At 43.4% G+C, this 14,018-nt stretch overlaps 1 protein-coding gene across 5 annotated transcripts in view; it reads left to right on the forward strand.

Annotated features, from left to right (window-relative positions):
• The window catches only part of HMGCLL1 (3-hydroxymethyl-3-methylglutaryl-CoA lyase like 1), a 187,386-nt gene extending 178,424 nt beyond the window's left edge, over positions 1–8,962 (forward strand). For 2 of the 5 annotated variants that reach the window (XM_027602637.1, XM_027602640.1), the window contains 2 exons: positions 2,343–2,468; positions 6,225–7,552. In XM_027602637.1, coding sequence (XP_027458438.1) covers positions 2,343–2,468; positions 6,225–6,326 — 228 coding nt within the window. In that variant the 3' untranslated portion in view covers positions 6,327–7,552. Of the gene's footprint in view, positions 1–2,342; positions 2,469–4,547; positions 4,609–5,506; positions 5,926–6,224; positions 7,553–8,859 lie in introns of those variants that run through there. The other 3 variants (XR_003521491.1, XM_027602638.1, XM_027602639.1) reach the window with 3 other exon arrangements.
• The last annotated feature ends 5,056 nt before the right edge of the window (positions 8,963–14,018 follow it).

A 14,018-nucleotide genomic window follows, 5' to 3' on the forward strand; every position in this document is an offset into this window, starting at 1 on the left:
GATTAACCCTGCAGTCTCACACCCTAGAAAGATCACTTAGTTGCAAAAGAATGATGTTTATCAAGAAAATGAGCCTGGGATTCATTTATGTTCATTCTTGTTTACATACTGTTATTCTACCATAGGCGAAAGTTTACAGAAAGCTTTTTTTAATACTTTATATATAATTTGCATTCATTGTGAAGGAATTGGAAAATAAAGACAAACAGAATTAAAATAAATTACCTGTAATCATACCACCCAGTGATCACCTCTGTTAACCGTTTTGGTCTATCATCCAAAAAAAATTTTTTTTTTTTAAACCTTGTAGGCTTTGGTGTAGCTCTCTTAAGTCTCAAGGGGAAATCTAGAAGAATGGTTCAAAAAACACAGTCCCTTTGTTATGACAAAAAGACACAGGAACCAACTGAAAGAGCTGCTAAAAACCAAATCTTAAACAACCTGATCCACAAAATATATAATATTGGATTCTAAATCAAACTGAAAAAAAATACCTGGAGTCCCTACTGATAAAAAACAATGTTTGAATAAATCGAGGAGAATATACAAATCTCCCAAATGGGAGAATTCCAAGTGATTTCTGTAGATACTCTCTACCTTTAAGTGTGAGGTGCACATAGTGACTTTTCTCCAAAGAGTACAGTCAGGAAAGTGGGGAGTGGAGCCTTCCTTACTGCAGAACCCTGACAAACACTATCTCAGCCAGGTGATCAAGGTGCTTATCAGTCATCAATCTTGTTGACAGTATGTACCCTTAATACGATATATTGAGAATGGCATTTCACCTCTGTGTTCTTCCTCGAAATATTTCAGAATTCTAGTCTAGCCATTCGAAAAACATTGGACAAATCCAAACTGAAGGACAGACAAGAACATCAAGTTCAAAATAAGGAAATCGGAATCACGTGTAGACATTAATACCATATCGATTATGGTCCATCAGCTGTGACAGATTTACCATAATCATGTAAGATAATGTAACAATATGGGAAACTAGGTGCATTATATATGGGAATGCTCTGTTCTTCACCAGCTTTCCTAAGATCTGAAGCTCTTCTAAAATAAAAAGTTAATCAAAAAGAAAAACAAAAGGAAGTGTGATCCCCAGATTGGCAGCAAGAGCAGCATCCGTGATCTTGTGAAAAACTCAGATTCTCAAGTCTGAGCCCAGGTCTTGTAAGGCTGACTCTGGAGATGTAGCCACAATGTATGGTTCTGATTCTGGGAATGCGAATGGCTGACCTAACATGCTGCCTAAGATCTCTGCTTTTAGGGGCTTCTCATTTTAGCAGAAGTCGTGTTACTTTTTCTCTTTAATATCCAGGAGTTGAATAATCAGATTATGCCTCTCGGTAGCTTCTGATCATCCAACTGTCACCTTTTACAGAGGTATGACATCCCTGCCTCTCTTCTCCAGTCTTCTCCAATCCTCTGATCTCCAGGGCTCTCAGACCCCTCTAATCATGTCTTCAAGGACATCTCCAGCACACACATATCCCCTACCTCTGATATCCCCACATACATGACCTGTACCAATTTGCTTGTTTCCAGAAACCATAAATTCCAGTGTGAATTCTCTGGAGACAGATGTGACCTTGGCAAATTTTGTGATCCTGCTATACCTGAGTTTCTTCATCTGTGATTTGGGGATGACAGAAGGATATCTATCTCATGGGGTTTTTGGGAAGATTATGAGTTACTATTCATAAGGTGTTAGGAATAATATCCAGCACTTAATGAGGACTCAGTAAATGTGAGATGGTGCTATTGTTAGTAGTGGAAGTCTTGCCTCCCAAATAGCTCTTCATTTCTCCCAAAGAAGCAGGGCTGGGTACGCAAAATAATGGCTCAGTAAAGATCAAGTGAATTGAATGGGTGAATTGAGCCTAAAACATCCTATTTAAAACAGTGACCCTACCACTACCACCAGTCTTCTAAGGCACCTTGACTCTGAGTTGCGGTGTTGGAAGTATTTTGTGTTGACATAATAGTATTAGGATCGAACTAGAGAATTAGAGAATCTATACAACCTGGGAAAGAATTCATCTTACTTCAAGCTTCACCCCCTACAATCATGTGATTATCAATGAATAACACCATTTTATTTTGATCTAAGATTATTCTACTTCCCGAGATCCTTCGAGTTTCTGTTAGCCTAAAACACAAGATTAGGTAAAAAAGAAATCAGCACCCCTGGGACTGTTCTAGCAGCAGGTGAGTGAGTATGTTTGGATAACAGGTTTAGATTTTGCTTATTTGCTCTTTGGAACAGGTTAAAGAGAAATTCAACAATTTACATGCCATAAATAGACAAGCCCTAAAGGTTCTGGTTTGTTTTCCAGATGGGGATTAATGTGGTGGACTCGGCAGTATCCGGATTAGGTGGCTGCCCTTATGCAAAAGGTGCTTCTGGAAATGTAGCCACTGAGGATTTGATATATATGCTTAATGGCTTGGGGCTCAGCACAGTAAGTCATTTAACATATTTTAATATTCATGCATGCCTTTCAGATACAAATGGGAATGTGTCTCAGATTTGGGAAGCAATTTTAAGGTCAAAGTTTTACTACACTTTTGCTGTTTGCTAAAATGCACAGTGGGGAAAATACAATAAAAACTCTTTAGGGGGCTTTATAAAGTAACTTACTGCTGTAGCCCCATCACCAATAACACTACCATTTCACATTTTTATAGTGCTTCATGACCTCCAAAGTACTTTTTCATGTATCATCTCGTTTGATTTCACACACTGTGAGTGAGAGTCTGTGTCTTTGCCATTAGGATTGCTGTTTTTGCACTTTTGTTTTGGATGGAGGTTTTCCTAGGAGGAAACAGAACTTGATTTTCTTGCAGTGACAATTGGGCTTCCGAAAAAGAGCCCAGGGCACTATTGGAATGATCAAGAAAGAGGAGAGCTTAATACTACTTAGCACGTGAGACAATGGACAGCAAGAATTGTCTCTTTAAAAAAGTTCCTGAAAAGTCACATCCTCTATAGCATCCACCCAAATTAGCACTTTGTTTTGCCACATGTTCGTTAACATTGCTTATTAGTCTGTAAGGCAGATTTTTTTTTGCGGGGGGGAGGGCAAAAATATAAAAGAAAAAAGTTCAGAGATGATTAGAAGTTCAAAATGTTTTCTGAGATGTAAAAGCCTCATCTGGATTACAACATGGAATTTTACCTCTCTCTCTCTCCCATCTTCTCTCACTTCACTCTACCTACATGAAAGCTCCTGCAGTACCACTTGCCTGTAGTTCCCATTTCCACACCATTTTTTTCTCACCTCTACTCTTGGCTCTTGCTTCCATCACCACTAAGATGGCCGTATTCCCCATCCTCGATTTCACCTGGAGACTGAGCTGCGCCCATCCCCAAAAGTCTTCTAGTGTCTCCCCGCCTAACCCCCAGGCTCATATTGTTAGGTTCCTCCCTTAGGACTTCCAAGCCAACCTGTGTGCTTCTACCTCTAAACCTACCCTGAGGTTGTATCAGGATCTTATTTCAGTGTCTAGCTTCCCCTGCAGCCAGCGAGAAGTTATTACAGCTATGCTCATTACATAGAAATGCTCAATCACATTCACTAGGAGATGGGTATCTCTTGGGATAAACAACCAAAAGCTATTGCCCATCTTTCCTGGTTAGGAGTACCTATTATTTCATTTACAGTAGCTTAATCATTTCTGGTAGAGATGTATGGCCATGATAAAAACTAAGGCAAATTAGATTCTTTCTTGGAGATTTAGATGACTGAATTGAACCCAGCTGATTCTATGGTGCATCTTATGTATCAGGTCATGTTCTAGAACTTGAGGGCTGAAATGCAGATAAACCATGGCTTCATTCCTAAGCATTCAAAACTTAAGGAGAGAATTGTTACATGGGGTAGGAGCTACAATTCAACCAGCTATCCAGGCTAAAAGCCAAGATTCTCTGTAGGATCCAGTGTTACTATGGTCCCCATGCCATATCATTTAGCAAGAGTCACTAATTTGACTTATAAGGTATTTTGGTTGGTTGTTCTTTAATACCCTTGCTATAGCTATGTCAGCACAATTCCTTAGCTCTTTCCTGGGTATTCATCCTCCACACTGGTGTGCAGACTTCTGACTTGCCTTTAAATTCATCTTCCATGCTATCATCAGAGGATTTCATCCCAAATACAAATATGAATATGCCTTGTTTCCACTTGAGCTCTCATCAGTGGATTATCATTTCCTGTAAAGCAAAGCTGTGTTCTCACACCTAATATGGCCTCTTCATGCCTTTTCAGGTCATCTCTGCCCATCATTCTACATATACAGCATGGCATTTTTTAGAAGTTTTGTACTGTTCTGGCTGCAGTGCCCCCTCTGTCCTTTCTCAATGACTCACACTCCCCAAGTAAGACTCGGGTCAGAATGTACCTTTCCTCACACCCTTTCCTGACACACTCCTCTCTTCTTTCTTTTCCTCAGTGGGTTTACTGCCCCACCCTCACCCTCATAATCATCTGAGCATATCTCTATCAGTGACTTTAATTATAATACAGGACTCCTCTCAACAGGGGTCCATATTGCCTGCTTGACGCTAAACAGCCTGAGGACAGAAACCTTATTTTACATGAGGTAAAACATATCATAGTACATGAGACATATTTAAGCACCTGACAAATGATTCAATAATAAATGCAATATTATTTTATAATGATATCTGTTAGGTAAAATGATAGAGAAAGGTCAAAATGAATTTTTTTGTGTAAAATGTCAGCAAATCCCAGTATATACTTATTATCAATGGAATTCTTGGAAAGCAAAGAACACTGGTGACTAAGATCTTTCTATAATCCCTTGCTGGGTGTAAATCGAAAGTGATAGACACATGTAGCTAGTTATTCATAAAACTTAAATAGCACTCCATTTAGGATGTCAACTAAAATGTGCCTAACATTGTCTACCCAAAGCCATTCCCAGGACAAGACAATCTCAAACCAAAGCAAATGTTGATAACCGAAGAACAACTTTATAGCAAAAAGACAAAGAGAATCATTTATAAGTATCATTTTACAGAATAATTTTCTTGATCACTCTTAAAAACGGAGAAGTAAACTACAAAGAAAACATTGCTCTAAAAATTTCTAGAGAGAATTGACTGTATTAAAACGAGGATCTCATGATCACTGTTATGAAAAGGTCCTATATTTATATTTGTCTCTTTTAAGAAAATGACAGACTTACATAAATATTAAGAACTACTTAACACGTTCTGCATGGAGCACTGGGTGTTATAAACAAACAATGAATCATGGAACACTACATCAAACACGAATGATGTAATGTATGGTGATTAACATAACATAATAATAAAAAAAAAAAAGAACTACTTAATAGCAAGGGAGCCTGAGTCTGTTCAATTTTAAGTCCACATTGTTTCTAGTCCATGTTAAGGCAAGACATAGGAGTTTATGAAATGCTACCTGAGGGCAAATCTCTGGGTAATCCACCTAATGCTCTACCTCTCCTATAGTGACAGATGAGGTGCTGGGTGGAGACACTGATGGGGATCTTTTGTTACACCAAGCCCAAGAAATGAGGAGCATGCCCTGAACTTGGCCTTCATACCCAACCGCCTATCTGTCATTCATGGATTTACCTAAGCCTTTGTTGATCCTGTTTATGCTTTCAAACAGTACAGCTTCTCAGAAAAACAAGTTCCAGATGTGTACTAAGTAGTACTTCATTTTATTTGACCTATAACTACTTCCTTCAATATCATACTGATAGTGTTTCTGAGTATCATTAAAATTATATAGTTACTTTTCCTGTATTGCTCATATGTTTATCAAGTTGTTTGTTTATATAGTAAAAAGGTTTTTTCTTAAGTCCTTATCTATGAACTCCTCCAAACCATACTAATTTTAACTGCCCTCTACTGGTCTTTTGTAGATTGTTTCTAGTTCTGTTATTGTCTTGCCTAGAATTTAGATACTACTCTGAATTACACTGAGTTTTTTCAGGGATAGATAGCCTATGATTTTATATAAGAGTCAGATTCAAGATATGCTTTAATAAAAAATCTAAAATGCTGATTATGTGATTCATGAAGAAGACAAATGTTACTCTCAAATCAACATGAGTAATTTTGTTTAGTAATTTCAAATTGTTGACTACTAATAAAATGAAAAGGAATCTGTTTTGTCTTCTTTCTCCCTAATCCACCTGGTATCCCTTCTTTCCCTTAACAGGGTGTGAATCTTTACAAAGTGATGGAAGCTGGTGACTTTATTTGCAAAGCTGTGAATAAAACTACAAACTCTAAAGTAGCACAAGCCTCCTTCAATGCTTGACTTGAATGAACTTGACTCAAGGCTGAAAAGATCGGTTTCAGCTACAGATACTTATCTGAAATTCATTACTGTCAACTTGTTCTGAAATGTGAAGTGATAGACAAGAGTGGGAAAATATAATTTTAAAGAGTATTACTGGATAGATTACAAAATCAGTGGAAAGCAATACCAATCATTGGTAAATTGCAAGCTGAAGCTAAATAATACGATTTGTAGACATGCTTTTGAACTTGGAGAAAAGTCTACTCTTTTGCTCTTATAGAAATAACTTTTTAATTTAGTAGATGTGAAAATTGACTTCAGATTTCCCTAAGTATCAAATGCTGTGTTAATACTTAATCAAGCTGGCTTAGCACAGTATACATATTGTCAGTAGTTTATGAGCTCCTGCATAGTGTGCAAAGTGTGTGGCCTTGATATTATGCATTATGCCTCTGCATCTCAACTTTCCATTTGCCAAGTCAGTTAAATTATGGCCCAAGCGCCAAATCTCCATCTGACCGTACATAATTTTTAGCAATAGAACTTTTATATTTCTAGTATGGCTAACATCTGTTAACTATTTCAATGAATTTATCTTATTCCAAGAGGCTGTGGTCAATGGCAAGATGCCATATCCTGGAAACATTATGACCTCCCATGTTTGTTATATGCATCCAGTTTACCATATTTTCTCTTTCATCAATTTTGGTAAAAACCAGGATGGTGTTACTCAACTATTGAAAAATATAAGGTCCGACTTTCATCTCAATGTTTCAGTTGCAATGCTAAGAATAGATTGATACATATATTATAATCCACTTTGATAATTCTCAGATCACACCCAAATTGCCAAAGGAAAGGTCACTGTGATCCTGAGAATATTAAGGCAGTTTTTAATTCATGGAAACAAAAACAAAAACAAAACTGTTTTCCATTGATTCAGGGTACTTTGATTAAATCACATTATTTTTTTTGGTTGACTTTATGGTTATTTTTAATGTTGAAATGACTGAAATTTTATCTCTTGTAATAGGAAGCATTGCCAGAAATAACAAAAATTAATATATCGAAGTTGAGAAGAGGAGCAGGAAGACTATGTTAAGAAAAAACATTTCTGTAACCTAGGCAAATCATAAGCGGACAGAATTATTAAATGCAGGTCTGTACTATCAGTTCTATTATTTATGTAGACTTCTCTAGTAATAGTGATCTTATCTTTGAATAAATTTGAATATAACTTGAAATATGAAAGGATCATTATGGACTGTCTATTAAATATTCATCACAACTATTGAAATAAAAAGAAATTCAAGAAAATATGAGAAGTACTGATTACAACTCAGTTAACTTTAAAGATATTCACAGTAAGAATCACAAGGGAAGCACATTGGTAATTGACAAAACCACACTAAATACCCACGGAAGAGGCTAACTCATCAGGTTGTGATGGGTGTTGGAGCAGGAGCTTGTTATCCTGAATCCTAAGTAAATCTTTGCATTTGGATTAGTGTTGGCAGGGGGGCAGTGCAGGGAACAAACAAAATCACAGCTCTTCATGGATCTACCTGTTATATCTCCCTGTGGGTCTTTCTTCAAGAGAACCAGCCCTGTGCACTGGGGCAGGAATGGGATACCTGCCCTAGTGTGCGCAGTAGGATATGTCCCCCATCTTCTGAGGAGACTGGGTTTTCCTCTCTTATGGAACTGTGAGGTTCTTAGTTTTGAGCTATTTGGAAAAGGATCTGTGGGTGCAAACTACTTATAGAAACAGTCAGGATTTGCTGCTTTGAAATACAAACCATGGACTCTCCAGAAGGCAGAGCAAGTAATCTGAAACTCCGGGCACAGGTTAGCACACACTTAGAGCACATCTCAGTCTACAGATTCATTTTCGAGAATATCTCAATGTTTCCTATTCATACTCACTACAAGAAAGTTCATGTTTTAGTTATTTGTTATCCTTTCCCCATCCAAACCATCTAAACCTTTCTGCTAGATTGGAGTTTCATTTCTGGTTTGGGGGGGGGGAATCACTTAAGCACATAAAATTACCTGAAGTCCACAGGCAGAATCCCCCCAAAGCCATATTTCAACTAACCAGGAAAACTTGGAATCACTGTAGGACCCACCCCAACAACCCACACATAAACCCATACCAGAGTTAGCTTTGGGGAAAGGCTTACGAATGGTAAAGCAATTAGGAACTTTACTAAGATACTTATCAAAACAATCTTTTATGGCATCCGCCCTTAAGAAAAATATCCTGTGTTCTAGAATATGTAACATGTTTTATCACATGTTTATGTTGATAACCTATTAGAGATGAAAACTAAGATGAAGTCCTCTGAAAACCACAAATTTTCTAAGTTCCGGATTCATGAAATTCACCAAGCAAATCAATGGTAACTGACTAGGACTTTCTGAGAAAATGCAGGATGCCCTTTTATGTTATTCTGATTACTATAATATTTACTTCCTTCCTAGCTGCACTTATATGGCTATTCTTTTTCTATATATGTGCCTCCCATACCTCCAAAATGATCGACTCCAGATATGAGTGACAGCTTATACAACATTGAATAAGTTAGCCACAAATATCATCCTTATCAGAATTGTCAAGAAGAGATAAAATGAAGGCCTGGGCACCAGCCAGAAATCCGAAGTGAAGTAACAGGCAAGTGAGGAATTGCTGTGAATACCAGTAATTATTTGCAAATTGCTTTTGCGGGCTAGAAGATAGAAATTTTGTACCATGTGGGGTAGACCCAGAAGTTAAAAGAATAGTTTCGGAGACAGGGAAAAAGGGAGGAAGATATTGGGCAAGGGAGGGAGGCAGAGAGGAAAGGTTCAGGAATGGAGGGGGAGGGGGAGGGGAGGGGAGGGGGAGGGGAGGGGGAGAGGGAGGGGGAGGGGGAGGGGGAAGAAAGGTGGGAGAAAAGGGCAGGAGAGGGGGGTGAGAAGCTATTGTCTGCCTTGAGCCGCTCAAAGGAAGGTACGTTCTGCTACGGTGGAGTCCATCAGTTAGGCTGCTATAATTGCAAATAAAAAGCTTAACTTGAGAGGCTTCAGCAAGAAAAATTCTCTTCAGTATTTCAGAAATACTGCTTTTCCACCATCACTTAATTCAATAGCTCAATATGTTCCAAGTGAGAAGCTTCTCTACATTGTCCTCTTTTTTGTCTCAGGGTATTGGCTCACCATCAGGCTCCTGCTCCCCAGGGTCATAAGATGGTTGGTGCACTTCCTAGCCTCACATTCCACACAAAGCTCAGCAGCTGTGGAGGGTCTTATTCTAATTATTTTTTTTTTAATCAATGAAGATTATCTTCCAACCCCCATCCCAAACTCCTCATGTTTCATTAGAAAGAACATTACGAGCCCCTTCCTTAAATAGTAACTTAAGAGGGGAATAAACCATTAGGATAGACCAACTAAGGTCATTGGTGACCTTGAACAGATCAGCGAAGTGGAGAAAAAAAACCTGACAGGATCACATTTTATGATCAAATGGTGAGGAATTGAGGCTGTTAGCCCTAAGGAAAGACCATATTTAGCTTCTCTGAGACAGGAGCAAAGGATGGAAACAGGAGGTTTAAAGTTGAGGGGTATGCATTTTAAGGGGAAAGTAGGTCATCCTGCTAATTTTTTTCATGAGGATAGGAAGTGAGGTCTTCAAGCTTTAGTAGGGGGTGAAGTGAGGGTTGGAGAGGCATGGTAAATCTTGAAACCCACCTAGAGCTGTATTAGAATTTATCTTACTCCATCCAAGTTTTTCAGGGGCTGTTGTGTGCGAAGTTCATGTGTAAGTATCTGTCCTCATGCTACCTTTACCACTCTGTTTGACATTCCACCTCCTGGAAGCACTTGTTGGTTCCTAGGGACCACTCTATGCATGTCCCACCAGCTCTCTGATCCCATGGCCTCTACCTCTGTATTTTGGTCTCCTCCCTCTCTCCTTTGTGCTTAACTACATACCGCAAATAAAAATTGTCCTACCAGGGCGCCTGGGTGGCTCAGTTTGTTAAGCGACTGCCTTCGGCTCAGGTCATGATCCTGGAGTCCCGGGATCGAGTCCCGCATTGGGCTCCCTGCTGAGCAGGGAGTCTGCTTCTCCCTCTGACCCTCCCCCCTCTCATGTATTCTATCTCATTCTCTCTCTCAAATAAATAAATAAAATGTTAAAAAAAATTGTCCTACCAGTCAAAATGTATTCCACAGCCAGCAGGATTACCATTGCTTGGGACCTTTGGAGAAATAGTCTCTAAAGCTCCATCCCAGGACTCATATGCTCGCTAAAGTTTGAGAAGCACATACCTGTTTGATACCTCCTTTTGGGTATCTAAAGGGCATCTAAAACTTTGTGTATTCAAAATACCTTTACCAGTTAGCCCTCACCCATTGTGCTGTACCCCCAAGGTCTTTGATCCTCAAACAAGCTAGATTCAGACCCACCTCAGGTCCTGTACATTGGTTATGCTCTCTGCCTGGAATGCTTTCCCTGGCTCTTAGCCAGGCTCCTTCTTGTCTGTCATTCAGGTTCAGCATAGATATCACCTCTTTAGTAAGTCTTTGTGGACAACCCAGGCTAAAGAAGGGCCTCAATTACTTTCTCTCACATTAACTTGTTTAAATTTTATTATAGAATTTTTAACTCTTTGTATATTTAGTTCTCTCTCTGCGTGTACCTCTCGTTCTTGTTCTCTCTCTCTCTCTACCCCCGTATCTCTGTCTCTCTCCCTCTCTCTCTCCCTTTCTCTCTCTCCCCTTTCTCTCTCTCTCCCCCATCTCTCTCTCTCTCCCCATCTCTCTCCCCCATCTCTCTCTCTCCATCTCTCTCCCCCATCTCTCTCTCTCCATCTCTCTCTCTCCCCATCTCTATCTCTCTCTCTCTCCCCATCTCTCTCTCTCCCCCATCTCTATCTCTCTCTCTCCCCCATCTCTCTCTCTCCCTCCCCCATCTCTCTCTCCCCCATCTCTCTCTCCCCCCAACTCTCTCGCTCTCTCCATCTCTCTCGCTCTCTCCCCCATCTCTCTCGCTCTCTCCCCCATCACTCTCCCTCACCATCTCTCTCTCTCCCATCTCGCTCTCTCCCCCCCTCTCGCTCTCTCCTCCATCACGCTCTCTCCCCCATCACGCTCTCTCCCCCATCACGCTCTCCCTCTCTCCCCCAACACTCTCTCTCCCCCATCTCTCTCTCCATCTCTCTCCCCCATCTCTCTCTCTCCGCCATCACTCTCTCTCCCCATCTCTCTCTCTCCCCCCATCACTCTCTCTCCCATCTCTCTCGCTCCCCCATGTCTCTCTCCCCCATGTCTCTCTCCATCTCTCACTCTCTGCCCCATCACTCTCTCTCCCCCATCTCTCTCCCCCATCTCTCACTCTCTGCCCCATCACTCTCTCTCCCCCATCACTCTCTCTCCATCTCTCACTCTCTCCCCATCTATCTCTCTCCCCCATCACTCCCTCTCCCCCATCTCTCTCCCCATCACTCTCCCTCCCCCATCACTCTCCCTCCCCCATCACTCTCCCTCCATCTCTCTCCCCCATCTCTCTCCCTCTCCCCCATCTCTCTCCCTCTCTCCCTCTCCCCCATCTCTCTCCCTCTCTCCCTCTCCCCCATCTCTCTCCCTCTCCCTCTCTCCCCCATCTCTCCCTCTCCCTCTCTCCCCCATCTCTCCCCCATCTCTCCCTCTCCCTCTCTCCCCCATCTCTCCCTCTCCCTCTCTCCCCCATCTCTCCCTCTCCCTCTCTCCCCCATCTCTCTCTCCCCCATCTCTCTCTCCCCCATCTCTCTCTCCCCCATCTCTCTCTCTCCCTCTCTCCCTCTCTCCCCCATCACGCTCTCTCCCCCTCTCCCCCATCACGCTCTCCCCCCCTCCCCCATCACGCTCTCTCCCCCCCTCCCCCATCACGCTCTCTCCCCCCCTCCCCCATCACGCTCTCTCCCCCCCTCCCCCATCACGCTCTCTCCCCCCCTCCCCCATCACGCTCTCTCCCCCCTCCCCCATCACGCTCTCTCCCCCCTCCCCATCACGCTCTCTCCCCCATCCCCCTCCCCCATCACGCTCTCTCCCCCATCCCCCTCCCCCATCACGCTCTCTCCCCCCATCCCCCTCCCCCATCACGCTCTCTCCCCCCATCCCCCTCCCCCATCACGCTCTCTCCCCCATCCCCCTCCCCCATCACGCTCTCTCCCCCATCCCCCTCCCCCATCACGCTCTCCCTCCATCCCTCTCCCCCATCACGCTCTCTCCCCCATCCCCCTCCCCCATCACGCTCTCCCTCCATCCCTCTCCCCCATCACGCTCTCTCTCCATCTCTCTCCCCCATCACGCTCTCTCTCCATCTCTCTCCCCCATCACGCTCTCTCTCCATCTCTCTCCCCCATCACGCTCTCTCTCCATCTCTCTCCCCCATCACGCTCCCTCCCCCCATCACGCTCCCTCCCCCCATCACGCTCCCTCCCCCCCATCACGCTCCCTCCCCCCCATCACGCTCCCTCCCCCCATCACGCTCCCTCCCCCCCATCACGCTCCCTCCCCCCATCACGCTCCCTCCCCCCCATCACGCTCCCTCCCCCCATCACTCTCTCCCTCCCCCCATCACTCTCTCCCTCCCCCCATCACTCTCTCCCTCCCCCCCATCACTCTCTCCCTCCCCCCCATCACTCTCTCCCTCCCCCCATCACTCTCTCCCTCCCCCCCATCACTCTCTCCCTCCCCCCCATCACTCTCTCCCTCCCCCCATCACTCTCTCCCTCCCCCCCATCACTCTCTCCCTCCCCCCCATCACTCTCTCCCTCCCCCCCATCACTCTCTCCCTCCCCCCATCACTCTCTCCCTCCCCCCCATCACTCTCTCCCTCCCCCCATCACTCTCTCCCTCCCCCCATCACTCTCTCCCTCCCCCCATCACTCTCTCCCTCCCCCCATCACTCTCTCCCTCCCCCCCATCACTCTCTCCCCCATCACTCTCCCCATCTCTCCCCCCTCCCCCATCTCTCCCCCCTCCCCCCTCCCCCATCTCTCCCCCCTCCCCCCTCCATCTCTCCCCCCTCCCCCCTCCATCTCTCCCCCCTCCCCCCTCCCCCTCTCTCCCCCCTCCCCCTCTCTCCCCCTCCCTCTCTCCCCCTCCCCCTCCCTCTCTCCCCCTCCCCCCTCCCTTCTCTCCCCCTCCTTCTCTCCCCCTCCCCCTCTCCCCCCTCTCCATCTCTCTCCCCCCTCCCCCCTCCCCACATTGGTAAGTGACTATTTTAGTTTGTCTAAAAATCTCAATAGTTTTCTTTTTGAAATGCATTTGTTAAAAACATAAAAATCTTTTTTTAAAAAATGTTTTATTTATTTATTCATGAGAGAGAGAGAGAGAGAGAGAGAGAGAGGGAGGCAGAGGCAGAGGGAGAAGCAGGCTCCCCATCCAGCAGGGAGCCCTATGCGGGACTCCATCCCAGGACCCCGGGATCATGACCTGAGGCAACGGCAGACGCTTAACCATCTGAGCCACCGAGGCGCCCATAAAATCTTATTCTGGTAAATACACAAGAAGAACTGATAAACATTATAAAAGCAACTATACTTTAGTGAATTTCAATAAAACTTTTTCTATAAAACTGGTAGATGGGATTTAAAACCTAAGTCATGGTTTTATAAACATAGTCCCCAGTTTACTTCTATTTAGATTCATTTATCTTTGGTAGCTTTCTTCCCCTCCTCC

This window comes from Zalophus californianus, chromosome 7 (assembly GCF_009762305.2).
Source record: "Zalophus californianus isolate mZalCal1 chromosome 7, mZalCal1.pri.v2, whole genome shotgun sequence".
NCBI lineage: Eukaryota > Metazoa > Chordata > Mammalia > Carnivora > Otariidae > Zalophus > Zalophus californianus.